Raw genomic sequence first — 23,396 nt, forward strand, 5'->3', positions numbered from 1 at the left:
TGCACATATACATATGTGTACAGAAGCTATATAGAAGTACACCAAAGTATGGCCAGTGAGGGCAAACAGCCCAGAGATGAACGGGACTCTTGCGAGGGACTTGATGCAGATCCTGCCTCAGATGTTAGTAGCCACATGACCTTGAGTCAAATAATTAGCCTCTGTCAGTATCTTCATTAGTCAAGTGACGATGGAACGGAACCTACCGCCCAGGCAGGAGCAGAGGGAAATGCCGTTCAAGGGCCCGGCGCAGAGAAAGCGCTCTCTAAATGAGAGCTGCAAAGTCTTGTTATTTGCACTCTCTCTGGGCTCATGGGCAATATTTGTTTTATTTTTCACAATTTTTGTATTGCTCCCAATTTCATATGTTTTCCAAGGATATTTTCCATAATTAGGAGGAAAAAGGTCACTTTTTAAAAAGAGTGAACAAAGTGAAGTCGGCAAAAAGCAAATCCTGGTGACCCTCTAGGGAACTGCTTTACTGATTAATGAAGGTACATTTTGAAATGTCGCCCTGTGATCACTGGAGACGCTAGAGCAACCGGGCTTAGGTACACTTTCTGGAGTCAATCAACCTGCAGGCATGATCACCTCACACTGAAGTCAGAGGGGTATGTCCACTTTCAGAAACAGTGAGGGACACCCTGGAATCCACACTGTTCACGGCTGCTCTGAGACTTTGCGGTTCCTCCCGGGGCCTCGGGCCTAGGCTACGCACTTCCCTCATGATGCAAGGTGGCCCATGTCCAGACCACATGTCCCCTTTCTGCTGTTGCAGGTGAGCTGACACTGAAGGAAGGCGAGAGCGAGAGAGACGAGGTGGTGGACTGCACCCAGCTGACCTTCTTCCCCGCCTTGCATGAAAGCCTGCACTCCGAAGATTTCTTAGAACTATGTCGGGAAAGACAAGTCATCTTACAAGAGCTTCTTGATCATGAAAAGGTAACACAGCCCGTCACAATTACTCTTTAAAGATTATCAGACATGAGAGAACTCAACTTTTTGCATTCACGTGGGAGGTGATATCTCTATTCACCATAAAAAAGTGAAGGAGCAAAAAAACCCAGCATACTCCTAAATTTATGGGCCCAGAGCAAGTGTGTAAATGCCCAATATGTCTTGCATCAAAATGTGTAGATGTAAAGCATGTTGCTAATCTGTTACATGAAATATGTTCTAATGTCCTACACTGACCTTCATAATAATCTGGGAGGCCAATTTCAACTTAGAATTCTTGACTTCTTGTGGTTCAGCATCTTGGTCCCCTGCTCGCAGCCTGACCACCCTGAGGGTTGATCCCACACCTTCATAAGAGGCCTTGGTGGATGTGTTTGGACACTGACCCCTTTGTCCCAGCTGTCCCCACACTCCTCACCCTGAAATCAGCTCCCCTTGGCCACCTCTCAAGCCTAGAGGAAGGATACTCATGGCACCGTGAGCCTCGGAACGGTGGGCCTGTGCGTGGTGTGCACAGCCAGGAGGCAGGCTGGGCAGTTAGCAGGGAAACCTGTGGTTGGGAATGCCTGGAGCTGGGCTGTGGGATCCCAGCTGTGGGAGCTGGAGCTGGGCTGTGGGCTCTTGGTGTGCGTGACCTCTGGGTATGCCTGGAGGAGGGTTAGGGGTTCTCCCTGAAGTACAGGCACAGAGGTGGGCTCTCTTACACAAATCTAAGTATGGAAGATGAAGCACATGTCTTAAAGTAACACAGAACTGAACTGAAATCCCAACATGGCCACATACTACATAAATGGCTGGTTACTTCACCTCCGTGAGCCTCAGTTACTCTCATCTTTAATATCGCAGCCATAGCAACCATTTCACATAAGGCTTAAATGGAATAATGGAAACAAAGTGACTGGTGCAGAGCCCAGCTCATGTGAGGTGGCTTATTAAAGACCAGTTCTCTTCCCTTTTCAAAGGCCGTCTATCTCACCTATCAACACTCCTGTCTGGGTTACTATGCATGTGAGTGAAGAAGAGGCCCCAGGAAAGCAGAGGAGTGGGCAGGGCAGGGCCAGAAAGTCATGCGGGGTCTATGCAGAGGTGAATGCAGGAGAGCTGAGGGCTAGCCTGGCCACAGGGTAGAGAAGGGCAGAGCAGAGCTACGGGCCACTGAGTAAGCAGCCTGGGTTTCCAGGCACAGGCGACAAGCTCAGAGTCTGTGATGGGTTTCAGCAAGGAGCGGAAATTGAAGCCTGTCCCTTCCAGGGGCAGGTTCCTGGGAGAGACTCCTGGAGGGTGTCAGATTGGGATTTGCTCCTTCGAGGCATTGGGTAAAAGGGCTGGCTTGAGGTGCATTGGCCAAAGGGATGACTGCAGAGCTTCTACCACGTTGCTTAGTTGCTTTCAGATCTGGGTAACAGTTCAGTCAACACAGTCTTGGAAGATCAAGGTCCTTCTATGTGCTTAACCCGCAGCCTTCAGCCAGAGAGCACACTTGCACGCCCCCATCGTACCTGGCCACCGCGCCTCTGCTCATGCTGGCTCGTCTGCGTGCAGTGTCTGCGTGCTAGACTCCTGGTGGCTGACTCGCCGAGGCCCGTCTTGACCGGCCCCCAGTCTGAGACCTAGAGCGCTGTCTCTCCTTCCTTCCCTGTGTCCCCTGCCCACTACCTCTCCTACCTCTGCCCCTGGCATACAGGCTAACCTTCACCACTCCACCTGTCTCTCTCTCTCTCTCACTGTACTGATGCTCATTTATGGAGAGACCCCCATTTCTTCCTGAGGTGCCCAACTAGGGGCCTGCCTAGAGAAGCCAGCGAGTGAACACTGGCGAGTGAATATGCATTATGAGTGTGTGTGTGCCAAGTCGCTTCAGTTGCGTCTGACTCTTTGTGACCCGTGGACTGTAGCCCACCAGGCTCCTCTGTTCATGGAATTATCCAGGCAAGAGTACTAGAGTAGGTTGCCATGCCCTCCTGCGGGGGATCTTCCCGACCCAGGGATCAAACCCACATTTCTTACGTCTCCTGCACTGATAGATGGGTTCTTTACCACTAACGCCACCTGGGAAGCCCCGAAGATTTATTACATTTATTATATTTATATATGTATTTATTCTATTTACATTCCTTTTATTTTATTTATGGAAGTAGTGTTAGTCTACTGTATTAAGTTTAAAAAATGGATATTAAAACATATATATGTAACATATATATGTTTATATGTGTGTATACGTATTCATAATATCCAGCTGCTGAGTGCTAACAGCTGATAACAGTTTGAACACATCATCTGTTAATTTGTTCATATAGGTAAATGGATGTTTAGTAACTGCCTAGTCAATTGAAAACAGCTAGGAGATCAATGCTTTCTTACTTTGAAAACCTTTCTTTGCTTTATGCTCTTAAAGGATCGTGTGAAGCAGTGATTCTCAGCATGGGGCAGCTTTACTCCCAGGGGCCATTGCCAATGCCAGCAGACACATGTGGTTGTCATGCCTTGGTGGGGGAGGGTTGCTCCTGGCCTCTAGCGGGCAGAGGCCGAGGATGCTGCTTCACATCCTCCGATGCTCAGGAGAGACGAGACTTACTATTCGGCCCCAGATGCCCATAGTGCCAAGGTGAGCAATCTTGATATGAAGGATGCATATTGCCCAGATTATTGAGCCCTAGCCATCCCTCCCTACCTCCCTGATAGGGTAAGGAAGTAGGGAATTATGTTGTCTCCATATTGGCATGTAATTCTTTATATTGTGTTGATAGGAAGAGAGCAAGGGCGATACTTTGTCTTCATCTGGTATATTAACTTTCTATTGCGGCCATAACAAATTACCAAAACGTGGTGACTTAAAACAACACACATTTATTATCTCAAAGCTCTGAGCACAGCATAGCTCAGCTGGTTTTCTGCCTAAGAGTCTCACATGGGCTGAAACTGGGGTGCTGGCAGGGCTGCGGGTCTCTCTAGAGACTCTGAGAATGAATGCATTTCCGAGCTTGTTCAGGTGTTGGCAGAACCCAGTTCTACGATTCTGTAGGACTGAGGTCCCTGTTTCTGGCTGGCTGTTAGCCAGGGGTTATTCTGAGCTGCTGGAGGTTGCCCACATCCCTCCCTTGTGGCCCCCTTCCTGCATCTTCAAAACCAGCTGCAGTGGCCTTCTCACCCTGCACATCTCTCCAACCCCCTTCTGCCTCATCTGCCCTCTCCTTCGTCTCCCCTCTGCCTCCCTCCTCCACTGAATCTATCCCACCAACTGTCCCACCTTCCTCTTCAGCTGCTAAGGTCTCATGGGAATTGGACCCACTAGGTAATCCAGGGTAATTTCAATATTTTAAGGTCTACTGATTTGCAGTCTTAATTTCATCTGAAATGAGTAATTATTTCCAGCCCTTCAAGTAGCACCTGGGTTAGTGTTTAATAGGATAGTCAGGGACAAGGCTCTTGGGGGACATCTTTGTCCCCAAATACTGCCTGCCACATTTGGTACCACTGAGGGTCCACATCTCACCTAATCCACGTTCCTACCTTCCAAGAAGAGCTTCTGTGAACAGCGTGACTCCCAGGTGCTTGCCAAGACTGACCAGGTATCTGCAGCCCTGGCTGGGCTGGGCTGAGGGCAAGGTCTGAAGTTTATAGTCACAGTCAGTGCTTGTGGAGGAGCTGGAAGGCTTTGAGCAAATACTGAAAATGTATTTGCTCCACTCATGACGAAGGTTGGAAGCTGGAATGAGCATAACAAAGGGTTATGAGCGTTCACCAAGTGCCTGAGGCTGGGAACGGATAACGAAGGGTTATACGCCCGGCCTTGAGGCATTCGAAGGCTTCCTTCTGACCACCTGTTTCTGAGAGCAAGGACTGTTGTTTCATGATAAGACTCCCTTTAGAGTTTTCACTAAAGCTATGTTATGGCTTGGGCGGTGGGAACTGTATTTTATGCTTAAGTGCTTTGATGTTTATCTGAAATGGCTACGTGCAAGTCTGTCTTATGCTCTATTCCCTGAAAATTATAAAACTACACAATTGGATAATAAACTTTGTCAGTCCACTAGAGGCTGTCCCTGAATGTCCTTTTCAGAGTGCGGTTCTCCAAGCCTTACAGGTGTGATACCAGCCTGGCCTGTGCAGCGAGTACTTGCTTTCAGTATTTTTGCTAATTGTCTCACGCTGCAGCACTTCACTCTGGGATCTCGGTGGGGGAGCCAGAGCCTGAAGCCCCCAGGTGGCTAACTTTCCCAGCCTCTGAGAGGCAGGCCAGGACTAGCAAGATGCTGTTCTCCTCTCCTCCCCTGCCTGTACTTAAACTTCAGTCTTTCTGGGTCTCTGTGTCGTACAGCAGGAAGCTGTCAGAATGCTTCACGTGGCTCGTGACTCTAGGCTGTGCAGACAGGAGTGTGTGGGGGCCAAAGGAGCGTGAGGTGCTGAGCAGCTGCAAGCAAGATGGTTCTGAACATTATCAAGACATTTGTTCTTTGCACAGGTTGTTTTCATCCATTTTGTTGGGTTGTGCTCATTGCCTCTGGCTTTATGGTTAGTTGTGGAAGAGACTCTTTTCTGCTTCAGCTGAATTCCTGCAGGGTCAGTGGACCAAACCCCCAGATACAGCCGCTCCCTGAAGAAGCTCTAGGAGACAGGCGAGGGCCCCATGGGGACAGGCTCCCTGGGGGCAGAGTGGGCAGGGGCTCTAGTCTGGCCCCGGCTCCACCTCTGCCACTTACACTGCGTGCCCCCACCCTAGACTCTGTGCCAGGCACCAGGAGCTCTCGGTGGCTTGTACCTGCTGTTATTACTATGACCGTGGCTCTTCCTTTAGGAGTATCTTAGGATTTATTCTTTCAGTCCAAGAAAAAGGGGGAGATGGGATATGAACTCTGAACACCAAGCAGTGACCTTGAGGAAGCGGGGAAGGGCCTGTCAGTGCAAACGAAGAAGGGCTCCTCTGTGGACTGCGTGGAACCCCAGACAGGCCTCCTTCCAGCAAGTCAGGGTTCTCATGGGTTCTGCTCTGACCCGCCGTTCCATCCTGCATCATCTCAGCAGGAAAGAGATCCGCTCAGACCTGGATTCTCTCAGCCTGTCCCAGCTCTGCACTTGCCCAGCCGAGGAAGGGAGACCTGTTGCACTGACTCTAGAACCGTGGTGCAAATGGTGAAGAATCCGCCCGCCGATGCAGGAGATTCGAGAGACGCAGCCTTGATCTCTGTGTTGGGAAGACCCCTGGAGAAGGAAATGGCAACCCACTCCAGTATTCTTGCCTGGAAAATGCCATGGACAGAGGAGCCTAGTGGGCTACACAGCCCGTGGGGTGGCAAAGAGTTGGACATGACTGAGTGCGCGCGCACACACACACACACACACACTAGAACCGTGACAGTGTTCAAGCAAAGATACAGGAAGTGTGCCCACAGCAGGGGTGTGTGTGTGTATATATATAGATGGTTACTTTCTGCGTTTCCTCCGACTAATATTTTCTGCTTGTGTTGAGACATTTTGTATCAAGTATTGTGATTCTGATTCAGCATTGTTGAGATAATGTCAGCATTGTTGAGAATTCTCCTAACTCAGATGTCTCCATAAGACCTTGTGGGCCTCGTGTGCTTTCTGAGTGAAGGCACACCCAGGCAGGGTGTATGTGAGAGGTGTGCGCCCACACTCAGAAAAGCCAGATCATCTGCCTTCAGTGGCCATCACAGAAAGTGGGCGGGCAGCCTCACAGAGAGTCCTGCCCCTTCTCCCCTGCCATCGCAGAAGCACTTGCTTTTAGGGCCTTTGCAAGACCCAGCCCAGGAGACTGCAGGGCACATCTCGCACAGTTCTGGATGGCTTGTCCCTACAGAGGCCTCTGGGGGAAGCCAGCAGACCAGAGCTCAGAATGGCAGCAGCTTAATTCATTTCCATGTGAGAACACTGGAGCTGTGATCGCCTCCAGCGATACCTGGGACAGTAATTATTCTATGCCACTTTTGTGCCATTGATTAATGATCCCCAGAACCACAAACACGTTTCTCTGCAAACAGCTCCATTTGACATGAGGAGCGGTTTATTTAATGCATGTTAACCGTGGGCTGCTGTGTCCCTTGCACCTCCTCCACAGAGCTACTTGCAAAAGTGTCTCCACTTAAAAAATGTGCTTCCAGACCCATTCCAGAGTCGGAACTCCCATGGGAGTTGTTTTTACTGTTGCTTGAAAATTACAGGAAATTAATTAATTTCATGAAAATTAATTGATTACATGAATTAATTATTTAATCCATGTAATTACATGTAATTAACTAATTACACGAAAAACTAAGCATTTATTTTTTTCATTTATATTTTTTACTCAATGTAAAATATTAGTATGACTTTGTTAGAAACGAAATCAGCTTAAAGGGAGATCTTCTTGTGCTGAACAGCAGAGAGCAGCATCAAGCTCTTCATGAGTATTTTTAGCTGAAGTCATCTGTAGAAAGTGAACCAGTGTGTTAAACTTCTCCCGTAGAATCTTCCCCACAGGTGAGTCACCATGACTGACTTCCTAGAATGCAGAGCTACACGTGTGGTCCCTACTGAAAACCTTCTGAGACTCTCTTTGGCACACTTTATGCCCTTCCGAGCTGGCCCTGTGCTTCCCTGGACTAGCGTCTCTCACCCTTACATGAGTGTGCAAGCACGCACGCACACACGCCTGCCTTTTTACTGCGATTGTACAGAATTGTTCATATTCTCTAAACATGTCCCACTGTCTCAAGACTTTGTGCCTTGGAAATTTTCTCCTCTGTTTTTAATCTTCTGAACTCACAGCCACAGCCTTAGGGCCCCCACCTCGAGACCCACTGCTCTGATGTCCCCTCCACTCCCTCTCGGGGCTCTGTCTGGGCCAGGCGCTCTCCTCTGTGCCCCAAGGTATGTGTGCTTCCCTCCAACATCATGCTCTTTGAGGACAGTTGATATTCCCCTCTCTTTCCTGTCAAACCACAAGCACCACAAACATGTGCTCATCTCCCCTTGTGCTTGCGTGGGGGCACAGGCTAAAACAGCTAATACGTCTCTATTAAGTGAAAGTATAAGCAAACAAGTGAGCGGTAGCCATAGGTTTGCATAAGATAGGACCTCAGCTTTCGCAGCCTGGCTGGTGTCCCTGGTTCAGTTTCTAAGCATGGTCTTCAGGAATCATCTGGCCTGCCTATTCAAATGCAGATTCCAGGGTCCACTCTGTACCTGCTGAATCAGAACAACTGGGATGTACCCTGGGAATATGAACTTTAACAAGCTGCCCGGGAGACTCTCCTACCTAAGCTTTTCAAAGAAATGCTGAGATTCATGGGTCTGGGTTTTACGATATACAGAGCTGCCCTAGCTAGAAACATGTCCCAACTTTAACCACGGATGTGTGGATCCTCAGGAAATGCAGTTAGCGCCATGCACTGCGCTTTGAACAGTCTTCAGAACTTGTAATCCTTTTCAGTTTCCATCCTTTTCCACTTGGTCTCCTCAGAGCCAGCAGAAAAAGGCCGAAGGTTTGGTTGTTTGCAGGCTCGCTTGTGGAAGTGGCAAATGCAGGCAGACAGGGGTCATCCCAGCTCCTTGTCTCCATCTGAAAAGATGAGCTGCCATCAACAGATCCTTGTGTTATATTTCTTCCCAGATTTGCCAAGTTGACATATAAAAAATAGTGTCTCCTTATTGTTTTAATACACATTTCTTTGACTATGAGTGTGACAGAATGCTCCATCTAAAAGGCATCCTGAGTTCATAGGTAGTCAGTGTAAATGGAGTTGAATAGCCTCTTTCCCTTTGGATGCTTAACTTTTTCTCAGCAATCTGTGCTTTTAAAAAAAGAACAAATAAAAAAAAAGAGGAGACTTATTCCAGACACCAGTGTAGCAGAATTTATTGTTAACAAGGTCTAGGTGAGCAGATGCATGGAAAGAGAAGCGTGATGCCTGTGAATGGAGCTGAAGCTTTCTTTGCAGCAGATTTTGCAGACAAGTATGACAGAACGTGGGCTTCCCAGGTGGCTCAGTGGTAAGGAGTCCGCCTGCAGTGCAGGAGACGCTGGTTTGATCCCTGAGTCGAGAAGATCCCCTGGAGAAGTGAATGGCAGCCCACTCCAGTACACTTGCTTGGGAAATCCATGGACAGAGGAGCCTGGCAGGCTACAGTCCGTAGGGCCTCAAAGAGCCAGGCAGGACTGAGGACTAAACAGCAGCAAGAATGAGGAAACGTACGCGCCAGCTCTGTCACCGGATGCCTCACGCGATAGTGCTGAGTCTTACATTTTCTACCTGTAAAATTAAGGTGTTGCATTAAGTTGCAGACTAATAGTGCTGGAAGAGATCTTGAGAGAGCCTCCAGCTGAACTTCCCCTTTTGCAGACATTCGACTGAGGCCTGCTTCTAGGAGAGTGTGCTGGCATGGGCTTCCACAGAATGTCCCAGCACATTGTTGTTGTCCCTCTAACTTTAACTCTGGCGGTTTTGGACTTCCAGACAACCTATTCCTTATCATACCTGGGCCAGGTGTGGCTGTGTGCTTACTAATCCACCCATTAGGAGTGAAAATATGTCACTTAACCAATCTTAAAAATGTTCTACTTATGGAGCTGAAGTTCTACTCTTTTTAAAGTGATTGATAGAATCGTGGCAGGAGGGATTTCTTCATCACGAGTGAACTTGGTGATGGAGCTCTCTTAGGATTAATTTAAATGGAAGAGCAGGGAATATTTCACTGGGGCTCATTTTCCAGTTTTTAGAATGTTATTCTTTTCTAGCAGAATCCATTTTTAAGCTATTGACCCAGCTCTCACCAGACATTCTTCTTGTGGTTTGGTTTATTCTGGTTATTACTGAATTCTCCCCAAAGGAAAACACCAGGAGATCATGAGAATATGCTGCAGCCTCTTCTGTTGGCACCACAGAGTCTGGGCAAGGGTGGGGCCTCAGAGGGACAGGAGAGGCCAGGGGGGCACACAGGCCTGTGTTCTCGGGCTCCACATCCAACCCTGTGAACCTGAGGATGAAGTCTCCTCCGTACAAAGGCGTAAGAGAAGAAGCTTCAACAGCTTGGCCTAGGAAGCATAAACACCCTCCAACAATGCTAGTGGGAGTGCGAATTAGCGTCGCCTTGCAGGAGGGCAGTCTGGCGCTAGATCAGAGTATGAAGCCCACATCCTGGACCTCCAGTTCTACTTCTAGGAATTTAGAAGATCTACTACAGATTTCCGTATGTGTTCAAAGTGGCCTATGCGCAAGGATTGTCACTGCAGCGCCGCTTGTAATGTTGAAACATTTGAAAACAAACCAATAGAGGGTTGCACCACATCCGTGCAAACTAACCATCTGTATCTTTTAATAAAAGTGAGACAACTCTATAAGAAGTGATTTGGAAAGGGCTCCTAGATGGCCTATTAAGGAAGACAACTAGATGCAGACCAGTAGCTGTATGAATATGCTATTTGTGTAAAAAAAAAAAAAAAAAAGATAATATGTATAAAACAAACTATGTAGGCACAGAATCTCTTCGGAAGATTATACTGCAGGAGAGACGAAACTTTTCCTCTACCTCCTTAGAGTCTCTATTTAGGCTGCAACATTGAGTTGACAGATGACAGATTTATAGAAGTGCAGACGGATTTTATTCTTACGGGTACATGGGGGCCTGCCAAGGAACATGAAGACACCTAAAGCCCTCAGGACCTGAGTATGCCTGCTTTCCAGCTTCACCAGCCACACTGACCTCTCTTCTGCTCCCCAGATCTGCCCTTCCTGCCTCTATGCTCTGAGATGGATATTCCTGTTCCATGAAATTTCTTCTCCCAGCCTTGCCATGACTACTCGTTTCCATCCTTCAGGTCTCAGAGTTTGTCTGAGATCATGTCCCCTCCAAGTTTCTCTCTGCCTTGTATCATTATCAACCTGTATTTTTTTTCTTCTTTCAATGCATATCACAGTTTTTGATAATGTATTGGTGGACGTGTCTTCCTCCACTGGATTTTAAGTCCCACGAGGGTAGGGTTCTGTTTATCGCGTTTGTCCCTCACTTTGGCTAAATCCCATGCGAAGCAGGGTGTGAGAACAGGTATGCACGGCAGCTTTCCAGGTTTTACCGCTGCTGCCCCATCGTTGCTCCCAACGGTGAGCAGGGAGCTTAGCTTCAACCCCAGGCTCTTCCATTTACCCATCTTTGGTGAGATTCTTGTCTCTGCATCCTTCTTTTTCATCTCTAAATTAGACTAGTAAAATTTTTCTTTCCCAGTTTTAAGGATTATGCGTAAAAGGCTTACAATGTTTATGTGAAAGTGAAAGTGTTAGTCACTCAGTCGTGTCCAACACTTTGTGACCCCCTGGACTGTAGCCCACCAGGCTCCTCTGTCCATGGGATTCTTCAGTCAAGAATACTGAACAAGGTAGCCATTCCTTTCTCCAGGGCATCTTCCTGACCCAGGGATCGAACACGGGTCTCCTTCATTGCAGGCAGATTATTTACCATCTGAGCCACCAGGGAAGCCCAATGGCTATATAGTAGGGTTTTTTTGTTTTTGTTTTTTTTTAAAGTCAGTTCTTCTTTTGTATAGCTGGAATTAGCACAGAATTATCCTGAGAAAATTTTGGCCTTGGTCTTACTCTGGTTCCTTTGAGCTCCCGTCACTGAAAATTCATGTATTCTCCCACGCATTCCTTCAGAGATTTATTCTGCATAAGGACCCAACTAGTCCTTACTTAACGTGGGACTCTGTTTCATACCAAGACGTCATCCCAGATCAGCCTCCCCAGAAAGCCAGCACGGAGCCAGAGCTGTTCGCGCGGCATGTTGGTTGGGGTGCGGGTTGCTGGGTGGGGGGCAGGATGTGCAACCTCACTGCGGTCTCAGCCAGGCCGCGGCTGAGCCCACGGGAGCTCAAGTGAATGGAGGCAAAGGGCCAGTCCCGCTGCCTCTGTGCTGGCCCTTGTTGGGGACAGATGACCACTGAGACGGGGACCTCACCCATGACAGGCACTCTCTTTAGCTGAGGGGATTCTGGGAAACTGCCAGCAGCTTCAGCTGCTGCGAGAATGTGCTTGAGCCAGAAGCGAGGGATCTGGGCACAGCTGACGCCTCCTCTGCACACACCTTGGAGCAGCCTTGGCCTCTGCAGACAGCAGGACCAGTCTTGCACTTGTGGTCCTAGGCAGACCTGGTTCAGGTCCTGTCCTAGTCACCTTCCAGCTGTTTTCTTGACATGTTTCTTCATGTCTGTAACTGAGTCATGCCTCAGGCCTCAAAAACTTTCCTCATTGTTTACCGAGGAGTGTTTTGCATGGTTGTAGAGGAGCTTAAAGTGAGAGGAAAAATGTCAACATGTTCAAAGAGCAATAAACACCCATCCACATGCCTCGGTGCGATGCGGTGGCCTTGGGTAGGTGAAATAATGAAGCAGGGTGTTGGGTGTAGAAATCCCACTTAGTGCAGAGCAGTGCAGCTGGGGGGCAGCAGCTCCGTCATTTTCAGGGTGCTACCTTCACTTCCCAGTGCGCAGCGGGCGACCAGACACCGCCCTCCTGCCCTCCTCAAGAAGCTGGGTGCGTCTCCCTCACGCACGGCCTGACTCTGGCACCCTCTCCCCGCAGGTGACGCAGAAGTACTCCCTCGTCGTCGTGCAGGGCCACCTGGTCTGCGAAGGGCTCCTGCTCTTCGGCCAGCAGCACTTCTACATCTGCGAGAATTTCACGCTCTCTCCCGTGGGCGACGTCTACTGCACCCGCCACTGCTTGTCCAAGTGAGTGCCCCTCCGACCCTGGCAGATTCTGCCCTAACCCCAAGCTGCCTTCTCAGCCACCCCACGCCTACGCCTCCCACCTTGTTCTTTCTATGGGCTCGGGTTTGGGCCTGAAACTGAGCCATGAGATAAAACAGAAGAACCTTAAGGCACAGGCATCCGTGACTAGGATTCCCCAAAGCTAAAACCTGGAGCCGTTAACCAGACAGCAGCTCCTCGGGCTCTCCTGCTGTGAAATGCACCACAGGACAAGAGGGATCGCGCTTTAGGTTGTTTGGATAATACAATCCAGTCCCATCAGCGTACTTATTCAACAACTTTTTTTTAAATTGGAGTATAGTTGATTTACAATTTTGTGTTAAATACTGCTGAAAAATAATGTATATATATGTATAACTGGGTCAACAACTTCTTGCTTGTTCATCCTTATGCAAGACATCAGGCACTGCCTCTTTATGCCTGCAAGGCCCATAATGCAATCAGCAGCATATCCAGGTTCTTTTGGAAGGAGTTTGGAGCACACTATCATCAAGCGGCAAAATACATGTTATGCGAGGCCTCTTCCGGGTTCCCACTTGGGGAGATGATATGTGGCTGGTATGGGGAGGGACAGCTACTTGGAGAAGGGAGCTAAGGTTTGGGTCTTGAAGGATGAGTGAGATTTGGGTAGAAATTTGGAGTCATTTTTATACCGACTAATACTGGAGATCTTTGGCAGGAAATTCTGAGGTTCTTCTCTAGGACCAAATGTATTGATAGTTGGTGTACTTGGGTTCAATCAGCCCTTATTGAATAATTCTCTAGTGTTTATGAAGTACTGCCATTCAAAACCAAATTGATTGTGTTTGCACTTTTGCTAGTTATTGTCAGTTGTATGTTTTCATCACTTGTGAAGAAATTTAGATGCCAGTTTCTTTTCTAGTTATCCAAGGCTCAAGTGATGACAAGATAACCTCTTAGCTCAGTGGCTCTCAAGCTAAATTACATTGACTCCCCTGGAGGGCTTGATAGAACAGACTTCTGGGACCCACCATCCCAGCTTCTAAGCTGGTAGATCTGGGCTAGGGCCTGAGATTTTACCAAATTTGCAGCTAATGCTCATGCTACTGGTCTGGGACCACACTTTGAGAACCACTATTTGAGACTATTGATAGAGGAACCAGTCTTACCTGCTGATAAGCAAGAATTTTAGGTGTCATATTATTTCCAGCCTATGTGAAGAAGTAAGAATTTAAGGATTGTGGAAGGATAGATGTCAGCCCACCCTCCTTTGATTTAGGTTTGTTTTAAAATGCTTGGCCTTCTTCTCTCTGCTAACTTCCATCTTTTATCCATATCAAATGTTCACCGAATGCAGTGAATCTTCTATGCTTTTTCAAGGCAGGCACATAATTAATACTTGGCACACTCATCTCATTTTATTGCTCATGTTTTATTGATACTGATGAATATGGACAATGGGTCTGCAGACTCGCCTTTCTGAGAGCTGATGAAAGCTTTCTACTCCACCTATATGCATGGAGTGCACATGAAATGACTCGCATAATCCATCGCTTCACTCTCCACCTCTGGTTAGTGTTGGATAAGATCTTATTGATTAGCTAGATTGTGTTTATGACGTGCATGTAATCATGATCCAATTGACTATAGCTGCACTTTTAATAGAAACCCAGTTGTTAGGCTGGGTGTACTCAAGTCTGGAAATGTGCTTTTCTAGAATGTAAGTCGGAGAGTAGTGAGAATAGTTAACTACCTTAGGATTGCATAGGCAATTGTAGTCACCATGCTTCAGAGAAGGGTTGTTAGCCAGGCAGTGCTTCCTCTCTCAGCCCTTGTCTGCTGCCTGAAGAAAATGCTGACACTTGTGGAGATGTGGTTCTCAGAGATGGGCCACTAGCTCATGTGAGATCAATGGAGATTAAGTCTTATTTTGACAATGGAGACCAAGGAAGATACATAAATAAGCCAGTTAAAAATAAAGCTAAGTCAACTCTGAAATGCTTCTCTAAAAGACTGCCATCAATTTGAGTATAGTTGAGCCATAGACCTTGAAAGAGACTCCCTGATGTACCATAAAAACATCCCAAATAAAACTCAAGAACACTGCCAATACTCCAGTAGTTATTGGACTCAGGTACTCTGTAACTTTCCTCAGAAAGCAAGACCCTTTCTAGAAGGTTATATTTTGCTTTGAGGGAGATTCCTTCTTGGCTGAATAGGGTAACTGTGTTTTCTGTGTAACCAGTTTTCTGGGCTGTTGTACAAAGTATCAAAAACTGGGTGGCTTCTTAAAAAAGAGAAATTTATTATCCTTCAATTCTGGAAGCTAGAAGTCTGAAATCAAGGTGACAGCAGGGCGGGGCTCCTTCTACAGCTTTAGGGGAGGATCCTTCCTCTCCTCTTCTGGTCCAAGGCTTGCAGATGCATCTCCCCAATCACACGGCCATCTTCTCCCTGTGTGTGTCTGTCTCCGTGTCTAAGTGTCCCTTTTATTAGGGAATACCAGAAGGACATGGCAACCCACTCCAGTGTTCTTGCCTGGAGAGTCCCAGGGACGGGGGAGCCTGGTGGGCTGCTGTCTATGGGGTCGCACAGAGTGGATCACGACTGAAGCAACTCAGCAGCAGCAGCAGCAGCTTACTAGATTGGGATCTATCTTCATGACCTCACTTCATTACCTCTGCTATTTACCTATTTCTAAGTAAAGTTACATTCTGAGGTACTGGGGATTACGACGTCAACCTACATCTTCTGGGGGACACAAGTCAACCCATAACAGTGGTGGCCAGGCTCACAAGATGTAGCGTTTGATTCATTTGGTGGGAATCCAAACCATCGAACTGGCTTTTTATGATCGGTGCTTTTAGTCAGCAATTTTAAGGCATCAGCTCTCTGTTTAATTTCATTCAACAAATACTTATTGAAAGTCTGTCTTATACAAGCACTGGGGTAGACTCCACAGATACACAGCTCAGTCAGATGAGGGCTGAGTCTGATAAAGAGTTTGCGATCTAGCAGATGATTTGGGTGCAAATTCCAGGTATAAACTGGTAATTGGATTTTTCCCGTACAAATGTGGGACAAATCAAAGTATGTTTTAATCTGAAATCCACTGCTATTACCAAAGGCCCAGTCAATCAATATCATGATTAGCATTTAGTGTCCTGTGATTTCCCTAGTTAAGAACATCACATTAAAAGTTACCCTATGGCCATGTTGTCCGAAACCATGTTAAACAGGGACTGTTCAGTGGAGGCTCTTCATCTTTCTGTGTCATGCTTCGGGAACTTGAAATCTGTCCATACCTAACTACACATCTCTTTCACTTTTCCCCCACTGCATCACCAAGCCATTTCTGACCCCAATACCCAGAGAGACTTCTCACACTTACGCTCTGCACCCTGCATCACTGTCTGTCCTGAAGGTGATCCCTGGGCCTCGTGTCCCCCGCTCTGGTTAAGCCAATGTCCCATATTACTCCTCAGCGCAGGGCTGACACAGACAGGGGTTATCAGGTAAGTGGGTGCTGGCCCATCCCCCGATGTGTTCCAGAAACGCAGGTTCAGGCAGGTGAGCAAGCCCCCACTGGGCACCCTCTCACTGCACATATTGCTTCCTTTCCAGCATTAGTGACCCATTCATCTTCAACATGTGCAGCAAAGACAGGTCCTCTGACCATTACTCGTGCCAGCGCCACAGCTACGGTGATCTTAGGGAGCTCCGGCAGGCGCGTTTCCTCCTGCAGGTGAGACTGGGAGGGGCCGGAGGAAGGACCATCCCTTCCCTGCAGGTGAGACTGGGAGGGGCCCGGAGGAAGGACCATCCCTTCCCTGCAGGTGAGACTGGGAGGGGCCGGAGGAAGGACCATCCCTTCCCTAACCCTAACCCTAAGACCTGATGGCGGTTCGGGTGCCATCGAGGCCCCGTCTGAACGGGAGGGGCACACTTTCTTGACCCCTTCACCCAGGCCCAGCCCAGGGCCCTTTGGGACACCTGTGAGTTCCCCCTGCTTGTGTTGGGCTGGTCCCCTGGCTGGGACAGAGTTCTGCCGTCTGCTTCACCCTCTCCCCAGTCCCTGCCATTTGGCCACTGAGCCCTTCTCCCTCTTACCATGTCACTTAGGATCCAGCCTCTTTGCTTTATTTTCCCTTTGACATGCCCCAGAGCTGCCTGGAGACTCAGGAATACAGGACAGGCAGCTCCATTGCCTGATGGCGGAGCTGACGACTGAGAGTTGAGTGCCTGTCTCCCCTGTTCAGACCACAGGGACACCTCTCAGGCCACTGCCTCTACCCTCTGCCCTCCTCAAATCTTCATCTACCTTCAAGCTCCGTCATTTCCTGGGCCAAGTGATTCAGAGATCTCCTGATTGTCCCCTCCAAGCAGGACCCAGAACCTTGTCTGGTGTATTCAAGGGCTCATCTGGCTGCTAAACAGAGCGGACTCCTTCCAGTGGCAGGGTTCTGTTGTCACTGAGTCACAACCAAATACTTCTCACGCCCTACCTTGGAGGCACACCATCTGGTTTAGAAGCATCACCTCAGTGGCAAAGGGAGGAACAGCTCTGGAGTTCCCGCTGGCCTCAAACACATCTTGCCCTCAACAGTCCAGCCTCTCCAATAGCAAAGCTGCAGCTGTGCCCAAGGGCCTCCCAACACCCGCAGAGGAAGAGATGGGGACCACCTTATGGGAAGGGAGGGGCCCAGGCCCCTTCCCCCATTCTCTCTGCAGGGTCTCTATTCTGCATAGGCCAACAAAACAGTGCTTGGCCTCTGGAACAGAATAAGTTACCTTTCTTTTGTAAACTTCTTTGTCTTGCGACCCTCCTGGTGGAGGCCTCATTGTTATTTATGTTATTATTATTCTCTGAAGCGGAAGCTCAAGGGAGCCTTTCAGAGGGACTCATTCTAGGGAGGATCAGCTGCCCCCACAGACAAGGATCTGGCAAGCTGCTGGCTCTGACTGGCTCTTTCCCTCTCCTTCCTTCTCTGCTGCTTTTGCCCACAAAGCATTGGTTCTCATTTTGCCAGCCCTCAGTGCTCTTCTCAGAGAGTGAGCCAGAAAGGGGTGGGTGGAGGAGGCCCTGAGCTGATGGTTCTGACAGGGCCAGCGTGGGCCCAGTCCTGAGCATGGCTCTGCACAGTTGGGCACCTCTGGGCTTCCATTTCTTTCCAGCGAACAGGCCACCACCTCTTGTCTTTTCCACTGTTACATAATATAGCACTTAGCACATTTTGAGCATATAGCAAGTACTCAAAAATTATTTTTTTTAGTAATCGTATGTCTATTTACATGTTATACATAGTAGCAACTAGGTATCAGTAAGTGAGTGTCTTTCTCCCCAGTACAAAGCGATTGTTTCCAGATGGTTGGTTAGCATGACAGTGGTGGAAACCAGAGTGGGAGGGGGTGTGAGCATGTCCAGGTGGGGGTGGGGGAGCTTCATGTGCAAGGCCCCCATTTGCCCCCTAGATTCTCCCAGGAGGAAGTCAGAGCCTGGGCACTCGAGGTTGCTGGGGCAAGTCATGGGCTCCATAGATTCTGTGCTCATCATCTATTTGCACATTATTTATACTTCTGTATGTAGGGAAAAAACCTGAGGCTCTTTTGTACATCTGCAGAGGAGAAGGGTGCCGCACTATCATTACAGATACTTTCGCTCTGCTCGGAAGTCTAAAGACCTGGTCGTTGAGAACTCGCCTCCAGCCAGGAAGGGGCAGGGCCTGACTGCCGCTGGAAGCAGCAGGCTGTCTCTGAGTCTGACCCTCACCCTCCCTCTCTCCCCCTCCATGCTCGGACCTCACTTCTCCCAGGCCCTTCCTCAAGCACTGAGTATTCTCTCCCTGACCCCACCTCATCCCTGAGCTTCATCCTATATGTGGGCTTACTATTCCAAGTCTAAGAAAGGAAAAAGGAAGGCAGGCAGGTTCAGTTAGGTGTTAGCAAAATACCCTTGGAGTGACATTGCTATGTCAGTGTGGCCACGTCAAAATGGCTCAGCAAAGTGGATGTGGCAAAACCCCTGTGCCTCAAGTCTGCAGGTCAGCGTGGGATGCTGCCCGGATTAAGGCTTGCATCCACTCACTCAGCCTGCTCCCCTAGTGTTTCTGGTAAGATGATCCTTCGGTTCCGGAAGTGAAACCCTTGACTCAGGATCAGAAGTATCTGAAGATGTCAGTGGGCACTTTTCTCTCTTTGTCCCTTCCTCGCTTTTCCTGTGAGTTGGGCTCTTGTTTCCTTCTTCAGTCAAAGGAACTCTGAGATCTCCTGCCCGCCTACTTACTCTGTGAAGACTCCAATTCATCACTGTTACCAAAGTCTTCTTATCCCCTGTAGGAGGTTGGAAGGACTAACTAGGAAGGGCTGCCTTTGTCAATCTAAATATAGAGGTAACTGAGGCAAACTTGAATTTACCGGAAATTGAGTTGATTCAAAGATAACAGGGGAATAACCACTGAGGAAAGGCAGGCTTTTGTGAGCTACAGGCTAATGGGTTGAGGGTTTGAGATTGGCTGTATCTGTCTACTGGCAAAGAGTACAAGGTGGGTGTGTTTACTCAGAGTCCAAGCAATAAGTTTGTTGGTTTGTGGGCGGGAGAGATTCTTGGTGGATGTTCATTACTTCGGAGGTAAGTCTCCATTTTCCATCAATTAAGCATCTACGGGAAATCGGTCTCTCAGTTCTGAAGTTCTGTTTTCCAGAGGACACATGCCTGAGATTTGCCCTTTCGAGTCTCTGGGTCCATTTTAGACTGAAATCCTTCCACACCTGACATAGAGTCCCAGATGGCCCACACCACGGCTCTGTCGCGTCGGCTGTGGAGCAGGGGAGCAGGGGGCGGGGGAGGGAGGTCTCCATCCATCCTAGGAAACCTCAGAGCAGTAAAAGGGGTTTCTCTTTACAGGACATCGCCCTGGAGATCTTTTTCCAAAACGGATATTCCAAGTTTCTTGTCTTCCACAACAGTGATCGGAGTAAGGTCTTCAAAAGGTAAGAGTTTAAAAATCCTTTGCTAAGGAAACTGATCATGAACCAACAGCAGAAGAATAGCTTTGTTCTCAGGAGATTGTTCTCCACCCACAGTGAGCAGGATTTAGGTTAGACTCGAGAAAGAACTTACCTGCAGAACTCTTGAGTTATGGAACAGAGTAAAGAGAAAACCATAAAAGCTCCTTCTCTCAATCCTGGGAAACAGGCTCCATTTCATGAACTGAAGTAATTTGGGCCAGTAAAAACTGAAGGAAGGGGAAAAAAGTGTGCAGACGCAACATAGTTAATGCATCTTCCAGAATTTTCTGGCCTTATTTTTTAATTTTTCCAAGTAATTTTTTTGGCTTAATCTTTCTTTTTGATCCCAGTTGCCAGTTTTAGTTGTTCTGACTTCATATTTCATTGGAAAGAGTTCCTAACAACTGATTTCCCACTTCTGCACAGAATAGCTTTTTTTTCTTAAAGAGAGAAGCTTACTGTCTTGGTTTAACTGAACGTTCTCCAAAGAGATTAATCAATCTAAGAAATTTAAGCTAGATCTTAAATTTTATATTTATATTATTAAAGTTAGAGATATGTGAATGTGCAAAGAATCCAGAAGGGGTCAAAAGGCAGATTCCTAGCCATGAACAGGTGACGTAGAAGCTGGGTTAATAGAGGAGCGGTCATATTCAGCTCCACTTGGGGCTAAAAGTCCTGAGGTGAGATTTGACATCCCTGGCCTGCGTGTTCCAGGCCATTTTGTGCTCAGAGATTTTAGCCTTATCTTCCTGCTGGCCCTGGCCTATCACTGGCACCAGGACCAGCTGCTGGGTCCCAAGGACAGGGCCAGAGTGGAGAAAACAACTCTTGCAGAGAAGCCATCTGAGCCAGCTCTGGGCACATCTCCATTGACTATGATTCTCCCTTTGAGGCTCTTCCAAGAACTGCTGTTATATCCCCTCCTAAAACACCTTCAAGTTCCATTTCAAACCAAACTGAAGAAGTAGACAGGCAGCGCTGAACCTCACGTTCAGGTTCCCTTATGATTCTGTGTCCTGCACGAAGCTTTGCACAGTTGAGCTAGAAGTCTTCTACATCCGTAGCTCAGGCAGTGGACGGTACCAACCATGCCCCACCCTTGTTCAAGGAGCATTAAAGCAAGATGGCATCTGTCCCTGGAGTACTGCAGTGGTGGCTGAAATCGGCAATGGAAATGCCTGTGCCCAGCCCAGAAGAGGTCTCTAAAACACGTAATTTTGATTGCAGCTATTGTTCTATCGTTATCATTGCTGTTATTTAGGCCAGAGCATCTAATGGCAGAGGGTGCCAGTGGGGTGCCTCGGAGGCACACCCAGATCTGGGGACAGACGGGGTTCACTGGAAGGGCAAGAATGACCCTGATCTCTAGCCTGCTTCCGAGAATGTTTTCCTGGTGGTGGAAGGGTTCTGACTCTGCTGATGGAATAATCCTTTCCCTTTTTGTCTAGTTTCTGCTCTTTCCAACCCAGCTTGAAAGGAAAAGGCTTCACGGAGGACACACTCAATCTAAGGTAACAGATACAGGGAGGAGGCCAGCCGTGCACTCTGGGCAAGGTGCTGGCCTTGCTCTGATTTTCTTTATTTTCCTGATCCTCCTAAAGGCAGGTCTGCCTGCCACTTAATTTTTCACGCTCCCTTCCCCGTGCAACCTGCATCCTCCTGTGGTTCCCTCTGCCAGTGAAACTTCCAGAGACTTGAGGTCCCAGGTGCTCTGTGGCTTGTTCAAACCACAGCTGCAGGAAGCTGCCCTCCGCCTGTGGTGGGTGTGGGCAGGTTGCCCAGGAAGCTGCCCTCCGCCTACAGTAGGTGTAGGCAGGTTGCCCATAGAAGTGTCAACCTGGGCCCGACCTCGGCGTCAGGGCTGCGTGTTGGGGTGTGAGCAGTCCCAGCTCTGTCCTTTCTATCCAAGACTCTGAAATCTCAGAAGGCAAATACATAAATGCATGGTGGCATGCGAATCAGACACTATGAGATGGAGCATCTTTAAATGCTCACAGCCCCCTCCCCAGGCCCTGCTTTACAAGCACCACATTCTCTGGAAGCCAGTGCTGGACTGGTAGCTGCTTCTATTTCAGTTAGGAAGGGGAATAGGAAAAGGATGGTGGCTGCTGGTTTTCTCTGGGATTATGTAAGCTTCGGGCCGAGGGGAGCTGTGTTCAGAATATTTATAATGACTGTGGAATGGGTGCCGCCGAGTCATTCACAATTATGTATCCATGGCTTGTTACGTCTGGTGCCTGTTGCTTGACAGAGAACATGGAAAATACTCAACACCTCCCCATTTATTGTGTTTACATTCTTATGAGAAAGAAAGCAAAATGAGTGAAATATAAAGCATATTAGAGAGTGACATGTATAAAAACTAGTTGGTTTTGAAAGCATAGGAGGATTTGAAATCTTAGGAGGATAGGGAAAGCCCTCTTCAAGAAAGTTAGTATTTGAATTAAGATTTGAATGAAGTGGGGAGACAAGTTATTCAGATAGCTGAAGAAAACATTGTAGGCCAAAGGAAGAGCTGAGCAAGGACCTCAAGGGTGGTGAAATGGGCTTGGCTGGGGCCACAGTGGTTGGGGTGCAGAGTCGGTGGGAACAGAGATGGGAGAGGTGAGAGAGCTCATGTAAGCCTTGGGGGTCACGCTAATGGTGTCAGCTTTCACTCTGAGTAAATGGGAAGCATTGGCGGGATCTTGTGGCCTAACTTATATTTTCAAAGACTCATTTTGTCTGCTCTGTTGAGAACAGAACACAGTAGGTCAAAGGCAGAAGCTGAAAGATTGGTTAGGAAACTCTTGTAGTAATGCAGATAAGAGATGGTGATGCCATACACAAAAATAAACTCAAAATGGATTAAAGATCTAAGTGTAAGACCAGAAACCATAAAACTCCTAGAGGAAAACATAGGCAAACGCTTTCTGACATAAATCACAGCAGGATCCTCTAAGACCCACCTCCCAGAGTAACGGAAATAAAAGCAAAAGTAAACAAATGGGACCTAATTAAACTTAAAAGCTTTTGCACAATGAAGGAAACTATAAGCAAGGTGAAAAGACCGCCTTCAGAATGGGAGAAAATAATAGCAAACGAAGCAACTGACAAAGAATTAATCTCAAAAATGTACAAGCAACTCCGCAGCTCAATTCCAGAAAAATAAATGACCCAATCAAAAAATGGGCCAAAGAACCTAACAGACATTTTTCCAAAGAAGACATACAGATGGCTAACAAACACATGGAAAGATGCTCAACATCACTCATTATCAGAGAAATGCAAATCAAAACCACAATGAGGTAACATTTCACACCAGTCAGAATGGCTGTGATCCAAAGTCTATAAACAATAAATGCTAGAGAGGGTGTGAAGAAAAGGGAGCCCTCTTACACTGTTGGTGGGAATGCAAACTAGTACAGCCACTATGGAGAACAGTGTGGGGATTCCTTAAAAAACTGGAAATAGAACTGCCTTATGACCCAGCAATCCCACTGCTGGGCATACACACCGAGGAAACCAGAATTGAAAGAGACACGTGTACCCCAATGTTCATCGCAGCACTGTTTATAATAGCCAGGACATGGAAACAACCTAGATGTCCATCAGCAGATTAATGGATAAGAAAGCTGTGGTACATATACACAATGGAGTATTACTCAGCCATTAAAAAGAATACATTTGAATCAGTTCTAATGAGGGGGATGAAACCATAATATACAGA

At 47.8% G+C, this 23,396-nt stretch overlaps 1 protein-coding gene across 3 annotated transcripts in view; it reads left to right on the forward strand.

Moving 5' to 3' along the window:
- WDFY4 (WDFY family member 4) overlaps window positions 1-23,396 on the forward strand; it is a 265,680-nt gene that overhangs the window by 175,892 nt on the left and 66,392 nt on the right. For all 3 annotated transcript variants that reach the window (XM_069572500.1, XM_069572499.1, XM_069572501.1), the window contains 5 exons: window positions 779-942; window positions 12,528-12,676; window positions 16,301-16,421; window positions 19,581-19,666; window positions 21,136-21,198. In XM_069572500.1, the coding sequence (XP_069428601.1) occupies window positions 779-942; window positions 12,528-12,676; window positions 16,301-16,421; window positions 19,581-19,666; window positions 21,136-21,198 (583 nt within the window). The remainder of the gene's footprint in view (window positions 1-778; window positions 943-12,527; window positions 12,677-16,300; window positions 16,422-19,580; window positions 19,667-21,135; window positions 21,199-23,396) is intronic.

Source organism: Ovis canadensis, chromosome 25 (assembly GCF_042477335.2).
Source record: "Ovis canadensis isolate MfBH-ARS-UI-01 breed Bighorn chromosome 25, ARS-UI_OviCan_v2, whole genome shotgun sequence".
In the NCBI taxonomy this organism is placed as follows: Eukaryota; Metazoa; Chordata; class Mammalia; order Artiodactyla; family Bovidae; genus Ovis; species Ovis canadensis.